Raw genomic sequence first — 16,419 nt, 5'->3', positions numbered from 1 at the left:
ACAGAATAATATTAAAGTCTAAAACCTTTACAGGGCCTTGAAGGCCCTCTCCGGCCTCCTCTTCCCACTCTTCCCCTGTATACTTTACTCTAGTTCTGCTCACCTCACCGTGGCCCCTCCAACATGTGAACACAGCCCTGCCTGAGGAGGGGCCTTTGCCCTTGCAGATCCTGCTACCTGGACCCTCTTCCTCCAGATATCTACGGGGCTTACTTCCTTCAGGTTTTTGCTTTGCCTCACAGAGAGGCCTTCTCCAGCCTTCCCATGCAAGATAGATTACAGTACAGTGTGTTAGTTTGACTCCTATAAGAAAAATACCATAAACTGGGTGGTTTAAACAACAGAAATTTATTTCTCACAGTACTGGAGGCTGGGAAGTCCAAGTCCAGTTTGGCTCTTGGTGTCTGCTCTTTTCCTGATTATGTCCTTGCATGACAGGGAGCACAGTCACCTCTCTCATGTCTTTTCTTCTAAGGGCACTGATGTTATTCATGAGGGATCCACCCTTGTGACCTAATTACCTCTCAAAGGCCCACCTCCAAATACCGTTATATCAGGGATTAGGGTTTCAGCATGAATTATAGGGGGACGCAAACATCAGTTCATAGGACAGAGTGACCTCTGCCATCTCTCTGGTCCCCTCTTTACCCTGTTTTATTTTTTCTTCCTAGCACTTAGCACCACCCAATTGTAAATATTTCTGAAGGTCAGGAATTTTCTCTGTTTTGTTTATTACATTCCCAGTGCCTAGAACAGAGCCTGAGGCATAGTGGTTGTTTAATAAATACTTAGTAAATGAAAAGTAAACAGTAGAAGTATCTGACTATGGTGCCCATTTTAAATTTTGAAAGGATGCATATCACATATACGTGATAAAGCTTTAAGTTCCTTCTGGCAAGTTCTTACTCTTCAGTGAAAGTTATAAATGGTTAATTCTCTTTGGCAGAGCAAGAATATGATCCTGGACCAAGCCTTTAAATATATAACAGAACTGAAAAGGCAAAATGATGAACTCCTGCTTAACGGAGGAAACAATGAACAAGGTAAAGATTTGAAGACTCTTCCTTTTTGTTGTCTTTTCAGTGTTCAGGTCTTTGTGTCACAGGGCAATGTATATGAGGATACAGAGGCTTTTTTTTTTGACCAGAAACTTTAAGATTGTGTGTGCTTTCGGTGGGTCTGAGAGACTAGTGTTGCATATACACTCATCTTAGTTTACCTCTTTTCCCTCTTCTGTGAGCCACTCTGATCTTGCAGGCATACATAATTTTGCTCTTAGACTCTTCTGTGTACTTCACGGTTGCTTAACTCATGAGACAAATAGTGCTGGATCACTTTTATTCCACTTGGATCTTCCAGCTAGGGGAATCCCATGAGAGGATGCAAGGGAGAGTCCCGCTCAGTGTAACTTAAAAACAAAATAAAGATCTGGGTGGGCCAAGACTTAACTGTGAATTAACTCAAAAGGTCAAAGCATTCCATTCATAATTCTTTATACTGCATGTAATGTGTGCATTAGACTGCCTGATCATTTAATGAAATTTGATTTAATATTATTATTAGTTTTAGACAATTACATTAAAAATTCTATTAAGTTTTTATTTTAATTCTAGTACAGTTGACCCATGATGCTATATTAGTTTCAGAGGTACTGAAATTTGATTTTTAATTAAAAGTGACATTTTTAAGCTATATAAATTCTGTTTTTCCATTTGCAATAGAGAGATTTCCTTGTAAAAGCTGAAAAGAAAAATATGCCAGGCAAGTGTAAAGCCCAGAGTGGTGGGCAGTTTGAATTGTCCTTTATTTATGGCTCTGACAAAAACGGAGAATGAATTTCCTGGGACAACTCAGTAGGTCACCTTAAAGGAAGAGGAACAAAGGTAGAATGTGCTGAGGTGGGGGCAGTGTTGGGCTACCTTTATTGTGTATCCGGTAGGTCAGCATTCTGAATTCTCTTTGCTTGCCTTAAGTTAAATGACAGCTAACCCCCTCCCCCACGTCAGCTGTCTTTTACAGTATAGGCCCTGTTTTATGATACTGTTAGGTACTTCATAATACATGTTTGGTAACCACTCTGAGGCACCCCACAGGACAGATATTAAGACTGGAATGATGTGTAGACTTTTCTAAGAAGAGCTCCTTTGGTTTCACAGCCCAGAGGCTGAGGCAATCGAGTTACATTAGGGAAAAGGGAGCCTTGGAAAAATAGAAGTTGCATGGGCTCAGGAAAGGCTGAGCAGGTGGGCCAGGGCTTGGGGCAGCACCCGAGGAGCTTAAGTCTCACTACGTTGTCATCTCCGTCACCATCCTTTCTTTGGTTCTCTTTTGTGCATTTGCTCTCTTCACTTTTCTTCTCCCAGAAACTTGCCCACATACCCACTGTCCACGTGACAGGCTGGGCCATGGTCCGAGCAGTGGCCTTGGGGTTGAGTCTCTTCTTCACTTGCCCACTCAGTCCCTGTGGCTACTTACTTCACCTCTCCAAGTCTCAGCTTCCCCATCTTAAAATACGGATAATAATAGCATGTATCTGGTTGATGTTAGGCAAATTTATGTAATTACTCTGAGACTGTTTCTCACCTCTTAAAATACCGATGAGAGGAGGTAGTTCCCATCTCATGGTTGTTACGAGGATTAAAAGAAATAATGCAGGTAAAGTGCTTCGAGTAAAGCTGGCACATAGTCAGTGTTACCTGTTACCATCATCATTGTTACATTATTAAGAAATGAGACAGTGAATGAAAAGTGCCAGGCATGTAGTAAGTGTGTAATAAGTGAGGACAACCATCATCATTATTTGGCCCATAAAAATTGGCCTTTAATTTCTGATGTCCATGGCACATTGGTATCTTCCTTCTGTGTGTCTTGTTTTAAATGTTTGAGGAAAACAATCTGCTAGTCTCAGCTCATCCTTGTCAGAACAGAACTTTTTATGTCAGGCCACTTCATAGGGCATTGGCTTTGAAGATCGGTTGCCTTTGGTGGAGGGAAAGGGGAGAGTATCTACCACTGTGGCAAGACAGGTGGGCTGTCTGGGGTCACAGAGCATAAATACCAATAGCGAAGGCTGCCTCTGTAGTAGGATTCATGGGTGGAGTTCTCTCCCTTAGGAAAGGATAGGGCTGTGACAGTAGCATGTGTACACTGGCCCTACCAAAGGAGACTCAGGTTCCATTATTGATGCTTTCTGTGGTGCTCTACAACTTTAATTTTAACCTGTTTCACTGCCTGTTATTTCCAAGAGTAAAATAGAAGTGAGTTTAAAGCCATTTATAAGAGAGACTACCGATTACCACCACAAGTAATGTTAGCTGTTACAGCATGTAAATGCTATTATATTGATATTCAGTGTTATTTTCCTAGCATGTGACCATGATATCAGTATGTCTTCCCTTCTTTTACCTTTGTAGCTGCCCCGTTGGGAATTTTTGAATTGGGAATTTTGAGATTTCTACATTATGAGTAATTTCTGACCTTTGGGTTGTTGACCCTTAAAGATACTTACTTTTAAAAGGATAGGATAGAGGCTTGATATACCAATGTAAAAAAGAGAAAGAACTTGCATTAGAAAAGAAACTGAAGATTCTCAGGTGAGATATTTCAAAATGCTGGAATTAGACTTTGGTAGTTAGCTCACAGCTTTTTTCTTAAGTTACTGTAAGTACTGACACTACCAGGTAATTGTTTCATTTTTATTTTTAATATTGTAGCTAAAGAAATTAAAAAGCTACGTAAACAACTGGAAGAAATTCAAAAAGAAAATGGCCGATATATTGAATTACTGAAAGCAAATGACATATGCCTATATGATGACCCTACAATCCACTGGAAAGGAAATCTTAAAAACTCAAAGGTCTCTGTTGTTATTCCCAGTGATCAGGTTCAAAAAAATATCATTGTTTATTCCAACGGGAGTCAGCCTGGTGGAAATAGCCAGGGAACAGCTGTTCAGGGGATAACCTTTAATGTTGGTCATAATTTACAAAAGCAAACTGCCAATGTGGTGCCAGTACAGAGGACTTGCAATCTTGTGACTCCTGTGTCTATTTCTGGAGTTTACCCTTCTGAAAACAAGCCATGGCATCAGACCACAGTTTCTGCGTTGGCTGCCAACCAGCCTGTTCCTCTTTGTCTTCCTGCTACCATTTCTGCTCAAAATATTCTCGAGCTTTCCACCTCCGAGAGCGACTCAAGTGTGCTTGGTGCCACCAATGGCCCACTGATCGCAGTTCCCATCGGGCCTGAACCTCACCAACATCGTCCCATGCACACATGTCTAAGTGATCAGAATTCTCCTGAAAATAAGAATGGGCAGGAGAGCCCCAAAGTATTGAAGCAAACAGTCCCTTGTGCCACAGGCGTCCCTACCACTTCCTCAGCGACTGCCACGAAAGTGCACCATGGCAGCCAGGCCTGCCTGAGCATCCAGGATTTCAGAAATGATTTGCAAACCACCTTTGTTGTCTCAGTTACCACCACAGTCTGCTCCCAGCCTCCCAGATCTGCAGGTGATTCTTGCCCGGTGAGCATCAGCAAGGGCACAGACTCTGCAAGTGTTACCGCAGCGGTGGCCCCTTCTGCCCCTGGAGGAGGGGAGACCGCCACTCCTGTAAGCACTCTTCCTGCAAACCCTTTGGACAATAGTTGGACTCTTTCTTGTTCTTTGCCTTCTTCCAGTGTTAGTGCTTCAGACTTGAAAAGCATGAATAGCCTTACCCGAATTTCCTCTGCTGGAAACACACAGACGACGTGGACTACTTTGCAACTGGCGGGAAACACTATTCAGCCCCTAAGCCAGACACCTCCTTCTGCAGTGACTCCGGTATCAAACGAGTCTGGTAGCAGCGCCCCCACGACCAACCACAGCAGACATGTCGCTACGGGCGTCAACGTGAATAATTCCTTTCCCACAGATGGGCAGGCGGTTGAGCAAGTAGTTGTCACCTTGCCTTCTTGTCCATCTCTACCTATGCAGCCACTAATTGCCCAGCCACAGGTTAAATCTCAGCCTCCAAAAAATATCCTTCCATTGAATTCAGCAATGCAAGTGATTCAGATGGCCCAGCCAGTTGGGTCGGCTGTGAATGCGGCTCCAGCTAATCAAAATGTTATCATTCTTCAGCCCCCCACCACCACCCCTTGCCCAACAATGATGAGAGCAGAGGTTCCCAACCAAACAGTAGGTCAGCAGATAGTGATCATACAGGCAGCTAATCAGAACCCTTTGCCGCTGCTCTCGGCTCCACCTCCTGCTTCTGTTCGACTCCCTGTCAATGGAGCCAGTGCTCTACTAGGGCCTAATAATTCCGTGCAAAATGTTTCGACCCCCCAGACTTTTGGAGGAAAGCATCTTGTCCACATATTACCAAGACCTTCATCTTTATCAACATCTAATTCAACACAGACTTTTTCTGTTACCGTGTCAAACCAACAACAGCCTCAAACCATTTCTTTAAACGGACAGCTCTTTGCTTTGCAGCCTGTGATGTCCTCATCAGGAACTACAAATCAAACCCCTATGCAAATTATCCAACCCACCACCAGCGAAGATCCAAACACCAACGTTGCCCTGAATACGTTTGGAGCTTTGGCCAGCCTCAATCAGAGCATATCACAGATGGCTGGGCAGAGCTGTGTACAGTTGTCTATCAGCCAGCCCACCAATCCTCCAACTGCTGCAAGTAGTCAAACCACCCCAGTTAACGGTGTTTCATTAACAACAACAGTAGCGTCTCCCATGACAACCGACAATTCAGCCACACTACCCAGTACTTATAATCTAGTAACTACTCCCTCAGTCAACACTGTAGTTTGTTTACCTAATGTGAAGTCAAAAAGGTTTAAGAAGCCAGGTGCCAAGAAACACTTAGCAGCTCACAAGTCCGCAGGCCCCCTGAATCCAGTCAGAGAGGTGGGCAAGTTAGCCTGCCCCGGAAACGAAGCCACAGCAGAGCCGTCATGTAGTGATGGACTGCCGGAAAGCCTCCCTGTTGTGTTACCATCTGTCACCGTGTCCCAGGCAAATAGCGTGAGTGTTTCTGCTTCACAGTCTTTGGATGTTCTGAATTCTGAATCCATGATACCTGAATCTGTACCCAAATCTAAGTCAGCAGAAGAATCGAGCCCAGCCTCCCAAGAATCTGTAACAAGTGAACATTTTGTAATGGCCCCAGCAAAATCCAAAGATTCTGCCCCCATTCTGCAACGAGAAGCATCTCAGGATAAGCCACCAGCTAGTCTGGCATTGTCAGATGCAGCCAAATCCTGCACTTCAGCCAACGTGTTGATTCCATCTCCAAATGATCCCCACCTTTTGGTTTCTCAGGTTTCTGGGCTGTCATCCACCACTAGCACTACAAGCACTGACTGTGTTTCTGAGGTAGAAATCATTGCTGAACCTTGCAGGGTGGAGCAAGATTCGTCAGATACGATGCAAACGATGGGTCTGTTAAAGGGGCCGGGTTTGACTGCATTGCTTTCTGGTCTTGCTAAAGAAAAAGACCCTCAGAAGTTGTCTCTTTCGGTCCCAGTGGACCATCCCGACTTTCCTTCAGAGAATTCCAAAACGGCAGATTCAAGTGTCGATTTACATCCCAAACAGGAGCTGTTACTGATGAACAGTGATGACAGAGGTCCAGGGCAACACCACTCCTGCGTCCCTGATCAGGAGGTTATTAATGGCTCCTTGCTTGTCAGCAGGCAGGCCGACTCTCCCATGTCCACCAGCTCAGGCAGTAGTCGTAGTTTCTCAGTTGCATCCATGCTTCCTGAAACGACGAGAGAGGATGTCACCAGCAGTGCAGTAACGAATACCTGTGACAGCTGTACCTTTGTAGAACAAACTGATATAGTTGCTCTTGCAGCAAGAGCTATTTTTGACCAGGAGAACCTTGAGAAGGGAAGAGCTGGCACCCAGGCTGATATGAGGGACGTGACTTCAAAGCCTTCTGAAGCCTCACCTTTAGAGGGAGACCAGCCTTTCAAAACTCAGATGTCTAAAGAGAGTGGCCCAGGACAGGCAGAAGCAACACCAAATGAATTTAATTCTCAGGACTCGATCGAAGCAACTGTGGATCGATCCCTTGGAAAACCAAGTTGTTCTGTAGGAATCAAAACATCAAATGCCTCTTTACAGGTTTCGACTTCTCAGCCACCAAACATCACCAGTTTAAGTGTCAATAATCTTATCCACCAGAGCACCATCAGCCATCCTCTGGTCAGCTGTGCTGGTTTATCCCAAACCGCAGAGCAAGCACCTGTTCCGGCAACGGTTAATCTGACCGTTGCATCTAGTTCCTATGGCAGTCAGCCTCCCGGGCCAGCTCTGATGACCAAATATTCCCAAGAACAGCTAAACACCATTACCGGCACCATACCAAATCCACAGGTTCAAGAGCCACTCTTAAAGCCAAGTCAGGAAAGCCGCAAAGACTCTGCCAAGCGTGCTGTCCAAGACGACCTTTTATTGTCTTCAGCTAAACGTCAGAAGCATTGTCAGCCAGCCCCGCTGAGGCTTGAAGCTATGTCGCTGATGAGCCGCACTCCGGACAGCATTTCTGATCAGACTCAGATGATGGTCAGTCAACTCCCTCCCAACTCTGCAAACTCTGTTGTGCCTATTAGCAACCCAGCACATGGAGATGGCCTCACACGATTATTTCCACCAGGTAACAATTTTGGGGCCCCTGCATTGAGGCAAACGGAAGTTCAGTGCAGTTCTCAGAATTCAGTTACCGAGCAGCAGCAAACCCAGGCCAGTCAACATCTCCAGGCCCTGCAACAGCATGTTCCAGCCCAAGGGGTATCTCACCTGCACGGTAACCATCTCTACTTAAAGCAGCAGCAGCAGCAGCAGCAGCAGCAGCAGCAGCAGCAGCAGCAAGCAGGGCAGTTAAGAGAGAGGCATCACTTGTATCAACTGCAGCGTCATGCACCTCATGCAGAGAGCTCTGTCCACTCTCAGCCACACAACGTCCACCAACAGAGAACTCTCCAGCAGGAAGTCCAGATGCAGAAAAAGAGGAATCTTGTTCCAGGCACTCAGGCATCTCAGCTTTCCTTACAACCAAAGCACCATGGAACTGACCAGTCCCGCCCCAAGAGTGGTCAGCCACATCCCCACCATCAGCAGATGCAGCAACAGATGCAGCAGCATTTTGGAAGCTCCCAGCCAGAGAAGAGTTGTGAAAACCCTTCGACTAGCCGGAGCCACCATAACCATCCCCAGAACCATCTTAGTCAAGACATGATGCACCAGCAGCAGGATGTTGGAAGCAGGCAGCAAGGTTCGGGGGTTTCTTCTGAACATGTATCTGGGCACAATTCAATGCAGAGGCTTTTGACTTCAAGAGGCATAGAGCAGCAGATGGTGTCCCAGCCCAGTATCGTGACTAGGCCTTCAGACATGCCTTGTACTCCGCACAGGCCAGAGAGAAATAGAGTTTCAAGTTATTCTGCCGAGGCACTTATTGGAAAGACATCTTCGAACTCAGAGCAGAGAATGGGCATGTCACTTCAGGGTTCCAGAGTTTCTGATCAGCTTGAAATGAGAAGCTATCTTGATGTTCCCAGAAATAAGAGTTTGGCCATTCACAACATGCAGGGTCGTGTGGACCATACTGTTACCTCGGATATCCGCCTTTCTGACTGTCAGACGTTTAAACCAAGTGGAACCAGCCAACAACCCCAGAGTAATTTTGAAGTACAATCTTCAAGGAATAGTGAAATAGGTAACCCTGTATCATCATTAAGGAGTATGCAGTCCCAGGCTTTTCGAATTAGTCAAAACCCCGGTCCACCACCAATCGACCGCCAAAAGAGATTATCTTATCCACCAGTGCAGAGTATCCCAACAGGGAATGCCATCCCACCAAGGGACAGTGAGAACACGTGCCACCAGAGCTTCATGCAGAGTTTACTTGCCCCTCATCTTGGTGATCAGGTCCTTGGAAGCCAGAGATCGCTCTCAGAACATCAGAGGAACACCCAGTGTGGTCCATCCTCTGCAATTGACTATAATTGTCCCCCAGCCCATGAAAGTGTCCATATTAGAAGAGAGAGTGAGAGTCAGAATAGGGAAAGTTGTGACATGTCCTTAGGTGTGATTAACACCAGGAACAGCACCTTGAATATTCCTTTCTCAAGTTCTTCTTCTTCGGGAGATATTCAGGGTCGAAACACAAGTCCCAATGTTTCTGTACAGAAGTCCAATCCCATGAGGATAACTGATAGCCATGGGACCAAGGGCCACATGAACCCTCCGGTCACAACCAACATGCATGGGGTTGCAAGGCCAGCTTTGCCCCATCCGTCTGTGTCTCATGGAAATGCGGAACAAGGGCCTCCTGTGCGTCCAACTAACTCTTCAGTTCCCCAGCGATCAAGGCATCCCTTGCAAGACAGCAGTGGTTCCAAAATTCGTCAGCCTGAAAGGAATCGTTCTGGAAACCAGAGACATAGTAATGTCTTTGACCCAAGTCTTCCCCATCTTCCTCTGTCCACTAGTGGCAGTATGATTCTTGGACGCCAACAAGCCGCTTCAGAGAAGAGAGGAAGTATCGTTCGTTTCATGCCTGATAGCCCACAAGTACCTAATGATAACTCAGCGCCTGACCAGCATACACTATCACAAAATTTCGGATTTCCTTTTATTCCTGAGGGTGGCATGAATCCGCCAATAAATGCTAATACTTCTTTCATTCCACAGGTTACTCAGCCTAGTGCCACTCGGACGCCAGCCCTTATCCCTGTAGACCCCCAAAATACTCTGCCGTCCTTCTATCCCCCCTACTCCCCTGCTCATCCGACACTGTCCAATGATATTTCCATCCCCTATTTTTCTAACCAAATGTTCTCAAATCCTAGCACTGAGAAGGTGAACAGTGGAAGCTTAAATAACCGATTTGGATCAATTCTGTCTCCTCCTAGACCTGTTGGTTTTGCTCAGCCAAGTTTTCCGCTGCTCCCTGACATGCCACCAATGCACATGACCAACTCCCACTTGTCTAACTTTAATATGACATCTTTGTTTCCAGAGATAGCTACAGCTCTTCCTGATGGCTCGGCAATGTCACCTTTGCTTACAATAGCAAACTCCTCTGCCTCCGACTCTTCCAAGCAGTCCTCAAACAGACCTGCCCATAACATAAGCCATATTTTAGGTCATGACTGCAGTTCAGCTGTTTAAATACTGATAGACTAAATGTAAATGTATCAGGTGAGATTACAAACGTATTTGTGTGTGCATGCACACATCATGCACATGTTGAGGGAGGTGGGGGGTGTGTGTGTGTGTGTGTATGTCTTTGTGTTTGTGTGATCAGGTTCCAGTTATCTTCCGAATGTAGGGAAGCCACGTCAAAGATGATGCAAATGAATACTGGGTTGTCAACAACAAACTATCTTTCACTTTTAACTGCACAGTGTGCAGTTTTCCAAGTGGAGTTGCATTTTCAAGTTTGCTTTGTAATTTTATATTCCCTAAATACTTACCAGCTGGAAGCTGGAGGGAAATCCCTTCGGCGTGTGCAAGGTAGTAGGAAAGAACCTAGATTTCAAATTTGGTTACTGATCATTTGTAAAATAGATACTTGAGGTAGTTGAGTTGCTCTCCAAAAATACAGACACTTTGATATAACGCAGTGGCTCATCACCAAGTGTTTGGCTGATGGCAGCATCTAGAACAGTTTCTTACCCATGGCAGGTATTGAGTTAATACAGAATGAATGTCCATGGTTCACATCAAACAGTGAGCAAATAAATGAGTTATTCCATCAGCCTTTATTCCCAAGGTTTGGGGAAGGTAGCGGCTTCTTTCTTAATGATAACAATTCATAAGTTATCTGATTTTAATGTCTTATTCTTCAAATTAGGGAGCCATGTTATCTTTCAATGTGCCAAGATCCTGGAAAGCAAAGGTCTTCCTTACTTAGCCTTAATAATAGCAATCTGAAAAGCAAAGTACATAGACGTTCTCCATTTTGTGCTTGCATTTTTGTATCAGGTCCTAAGGATCAAAGCAGTTTTATTGCAGAATTTTGCATGTGTTTAGGCAACACATTGTTGCTTCATCGATTGAACTTTGTTTTCAACATTCTCTTCATTCTATTTATTTGGGCTCGAAATACTTTCTTTTATGTTTGTTAATCTTTAGGGACTGCTCAGTAAATAGTGTGTTTGGAATCTACAGTTATTTGAGCCTTACTTTTTAAATATTTCTGAGCAGAGTCTTAAGCTCTCAGTGTTTTCATTTATTGATATTTATATTTAAAAGATGGCATTGTATGTTACATTATTACCCCTCATAGTAGAATTGTAATGAGAAGATGAATTGGTTCATTATTTTTCCTGATGGTAGACGTGAAATGGTGCTTCAAAAAATTGTCTCTGTATATGTCTCTGTGTGTGTGTGTGTGTGTGTGTGTGCGCGCGAGGGGCAGGGGGGTGTACACAGACATATAAACTGGTCCTTTAAAAATTGGCTTGCCATCTAGAAATGGAAATTGAGACCTGAGACCTGCTGAAGTATTGGAAAACTTGATGTAAGGGTTTTTAAAAGCCCCACAGAAGTTAATTATGTATACATACACATATACACACACACACTCATATATTGAATTTTGAAAATCTAAAAAAAGCCTATGAAAGCAACCATATATACTCATACTTTTTGTTGTTATATTCTGCCAAATATAGGATTGAGTAGGAGAGAGACATATAAATGGTTCTGTCTGCTCTGTTAATAAAGTAAACCCAAGAACCAGCATTTTATTTTTTCCTCCTTAAAAATGCCTCCTCAGGCTGGGTCAGAGCCATTGACTCTGGCAAATACCTCTTGGGAAGACTCAGTAGAAGGGTCACGTGTGCCTCTTGAACCGTTCTTACCAAACTTTCCTCCCTCCTCCTGCGGCTGACTGAAGCAGTCTCCTGGGGGCAAGAAGAAAAAATGTCAACAAGAAAATCTTCTGTACTTTCTCCTTCAAAATGTTCATGGGGAAGAATAGGAGTTACCTAAATAAGACAACAGACTAACACAGTAGTTAAAACTTGTAATTGAGGGGGGAAATTGAGATTTATGACTTGTTTTTAATTAACTGAGTTTTAAGTTGTAACATTCAAGTTTTTTCTCTGTACTTGAAAGGTCCAGCCTGCCAATTTAAAGAAAGGTAGTGTTCAATATGTTTGGCGATTCATTCTCCCTTCCTCCCTCTGTCTGTCTCTCTGTCTCTCTCTGACACATGCGCACACACACGTACAGCGTGATGGCTATTGAGTTCTGAAGAACTGGGCACTATTAGATACAATTAGAACTAAGGGAACAGGCTAAGGAGAAGATCGATTTGAGCATAGCAATAGAAAGGCCTCAAAGCCTGGCACTTTCAGATATTTCTCTGTTGCATTGATTTTATTTTTCTGCTCAGCCCTGCTCAGAGATAGATAGCATTTACATCTTCCAGACCTTTTATTCCAAGCATGTAATACTTTGATCTCAAATGTACCCCTCCCTCTAAGTAAGGCTTATTTGACCCTCTGAAGAAAGATATGACTATCTGGAAATAATTTGGCTCCTGATGACATGTAGCTCTAGTTATCTTACAGACATGTGCATATATATGTAAGAAATCATTGTATGTATGGACACAGTTCTGAAAGTGTTCAGAGAATAGTAATCTTATTTGATTTAAGAAGCACGAGTGTATGAGATTTACCATCAGTATATTAAGTAGTTGATAATTAGAGCTAAGTGATTTAGAGGAGGAATTTTATTATTTAATATCTAGCAATCTCTGGATATGAATTTTGGCAAATGTTTGGCAGAAAACAGTCGATTTTGGTTATAGTAAACTTTAATGTTATTCTCGGCTTGCTCATTTGTGACTATAGAATGTAAAACCATTTCCACAGGTAATTTTGTAATTTATGAAAATATGCAAGCATATACAAACCTATGAATCATAAATCAGAGTCATTAATTAAATTGTTTCTCTCTTTTAGTGTTACTGATCACATAGAATCAATTAGAGAAAGTAGTTGGCTATGACCATTTAACACAGTAACTTCTAATGAGGTGAAAAATTTCAGATTCCTCATCCTGTATAAACTTTTAATATGTCAATCATGGATAAAAAGAAATCAAGTTTGATGTCTTTTCTCTTCGGGGGATATTTTATACCATTTCAGGAAGTTTATTTTTGTTTATAGTGTAAGACCTTTGGGGAGACCAGGAATGGCATCTTTTTTCTAAGTAAGGGAGCGATATTCCACAGTGATCATGCTTTATAAAATTTAACATATTAGAACTGTGGAGAGAGAAGAATGAGGAGGGAATATTCTTTTTTTTTTTTTTTTTTTTACAAATAGTTTATTGTCAAATTAGTTTCCACATAACACTCAGTGCTCGTCCCCATAAGTGTCCTCCTCTATGCCCATCCCCCCCTCCCCCCCACATCCATCAGTCCTCAGTTTTTGTCAGCATTCAAGAGTCTCTCATGGTTTGCCTCTCTCCCTTTCCCCCACCATTTCCCCCCTTCTTCTCCCCCTTGGTCCTCCGTCAAGTTCCTCCTAATCGAGGAGGGAATATTCTTTTGCAGCGATTTCCATTTACGTATCAGAGTGAACTGCAATAAAGATCCATTTTAAAAAATCAGCCTTCTTAAAATACAAAATTATTTAAACATTTTAAAGATAATTCATTTGCCTCGCTCTTGCCTTCTAACGTTATCTGTGTCAGGGAAAGACTAAAATTTATACTCCAAAAAAATGTGGAAACACATTTTAATGGGAGTCAGGTTTTGAAAGTTTGAGAAAGGGTAAAGACTCTAATAAGCATCTTCTCAGCTTTGTCCTCCCTTTGATAGATAGGTACCTAGGCTCCTCTTTTCTTCCATGTTCTCTGAATCAAACAGGTGGCAGGGAACCTGCTCATTTCATAGGATGATTACTTCTCTGCCTTGAAATGTTTATTGGGCCCACCCATCTATTGGATCTTTGTGTGACAGTGAGTCATGCTCCTAAGTCAGTGAGTGAGTCCCAATTCCTGGCTTTGGGAACCACGGTATCTCCTATTCTATGAAGAGGCAACAAGAATTTCTTGAAACAAGGTTCGTTCTGAATTAATTTAAGATACTGAATGTGCCATACAGTTCTCTTCCTTGTTTTGATGAACTTGTTTCGTTTTGGTTTTGGTTTTTCTCCATGGAGGAGTTTAGAAAGCTCGAAGATGGTACCCAAATTAGATGGCTTTGTGTTGATACTTTTAGGAACCTGGAGGTCATAATTGTGCTGTCTGTATAAATTCTGCCTTTGCCTGGAGATAATTGCCTATGGCTGTGTATATCCAGAGGGCAATAATAGTAGCCAAATAAATTAGTGTGAAGTTAATCTGTGAGTGATGATTTTATGATACCTATATGCAAATTAAAGGCCAGAAACACGTTCCTTCTTGAACTACCTTTTTTGGCTAAATGCTACCAACAGAAAAGTGTCTTTTTTTTTTTTTTAACTTAACCCTATTTTGTCTGAATTCTACACCTTCCTCTGTGAGCTTGACAGTGTTTTTACCAGAGTCTGTGGGGGACACCAAGTTTAGATGGGGGCAGTCCAGCGTGAGGCCCTTCTTGGACACAGAGCTTCTAGTTCTGCCCACATGCCTCTATCCTGGTCTGCACTTTACTTGAAACTGTGCCTCTGGTCCTATGACCAGCCATTGGAACATATTACTCACCCACTCCTGTGTTATATAGCAAAGGATCAGTCGGAATGGTACGTGCTGTGTAATCAAACACCTAGAAGACAAGAACAGCTGATGTTTCTCACTGTTGCCTTATCATTCTCTGAGCCATCTTTGATGCCGATCTTGTAAAAAATGTACTAGTTAGAAGCAAAACTCCTTTTAAACTCAGAGCTTGTAGGTGGTGGTCATTCAACATCCTTGTTTCTATATTTGCACAAACCCTATCCACTGCAGGGCTCTGGCGCATGCACGTGTTCAGATGCTTCATAGACACGAGCCAACTTAGGTTGAAAGTGGATGTAATATTCAAATGGGTGTTCTTTTGGATGATAATCTGCATAATCTGTCACTAGAGGTCTCATGAGACGTAGAAGATAACTCTTCATTTGTAATTTAACACTTTTTTTTTTAAAGATGATCATAAGTTGTGGCATTTTATTTATTTTTTTGGCTCAGTTGTGTATACAGCTCTATACCGTATGATGTCATAGGGACTTAGAGCTTGCTCCATCTAACCCCTTCTTCACTTCTCTGGATCTCTTTACCCCCATCCCTCAAGTCTTAAAACCATTTTCATCTGTGAGGTCATTGAGGCACTGGACTTGACTATATTGGTAACCTTTAAGGGAGTTAAACTATTGATCTTCCAAGAAGAAAGGGACCAGACAGTGTTGCTTAAGATGCTGCAGTTGTGTTACTGTGAAGAAAAGATTTGCTTCCACTTTCAGCAGGCCATATATATATATGTATATGTGTGTGTATATATATATACATATATATATTACACATTTTGGTAAAAATAGGTGGAAAATCGGAGAACATAATTACCTTCACAAAATATTTATAGATACACTGGGTGAGAGGCTTACTGTAGGGCAGTCGCCAGGAAAAAACCTAACTGTAGTCTTTCAATTGTGTGATATTTGTATCTATTCCCATGCCAGCGATGTCTGCTGTGTACTGTGTCCTATTACTGTAAATCACCTGGTTTATAATTCTAATGGGAACTAATTTGTAATGGAATCCAGAGCAGATATGTATAATACGATCAGGATTGTCCTATGGTTGTAAATAAGAATAGGTCCTGTTTATTTTGACATCTTTTTACAAATGCATTGTATTAGGGTGTGAATATTCTGAACCATGCTCTTGTTTAAAGTTTTCAAATTTTTATTGGTAAATGTAACATTTTAATGGTTGTAATAATTATTTGTATAGATATGAATATAGTATTTTATTTAAGAAAATAAACTTTGCATTTTTGCATTGTGAATGGTCTTTTCTGATCGTTGCCATGTACTACCTCAAACCTGGTATTAAAACAACTTGTCTTGCGTACCAAAGTTTTCTGTTCAAGGACTCTTCCAATATTACCAGTGTCTAAAACACCATGACTCATTTCCCATGGGGACTGTGTTCCCGATCAAAGAGTCAAATATTTAAAATATCACACGTGGATTAAGAGGGAAGCCCTCAGCCTATTGGACTCTCACAGCCTGTCCCCGTCATTCCCAACAGAGGAGAATAATTGTGTCTTTCCCAGATGAAAGGAGAGAAGTCAGAAAAACTGAGATGTACCTTGATGACCACCTCCAATTTTTCATAAGAAAAATGAAAGTCCCAGTTTTGATCTTAGCAGGAAACAGAGATCCAGAAAGAGACCGAGTTGTGGTGGGAATCATCCC

General features: G+C 42.6%; 1 protein-coding gene across 2 annotated transcripts in view; it reads left to right on the top strand.

Annotated features, from left to right (window-relative positions):
- Positions 1 to 13,322, top strand: part of USF3 (upstream transcription factor family member 3) — a 51,575-nt gene extending 38,253 nt beyond the window's left edge. For both annotated transcript variants that reach the window (XM_039256636.1, XM_039256635.1), the window contains 2 exons: positions 947 to 1,043; positions 3,714 to 13,322. In XM_039256636.1, the coding sequence (XP_039112567.1) occupies positions 947 to 1,043; positions 3,714 to 10,189 (6,573 nt within the window). In that variant the 3' untranslated portion in view covers positions 10,190 to 13,322. The remainder of the gene's footprint in view (positions 1 to 946; positions 1,044 to 3,713) is intronic.
- Positions 13,323 to 16,419: the final 3,097 nt, after the last annotated feature.

Source organism: Hyaena hyaena, unplaced genomic scaffold, assembly GCF_003009895.1.
Source record: "Hyaena hyaena isolate Hyena2069 unplaced genomic scaffold, ASM300989v1 scaffold_582, whole genome shotgun sequence".
NCBI classification, from domain to species: domain Eukaryota; kingdom Metazoa; phylum Chordata; class Mammalia; order Carnivora; family Hyaenidae; genus Hyaena; species Hyaena hyaena.
This window is presented reverse-complemented; position numbering and strand designations above follow the sequence as displayed.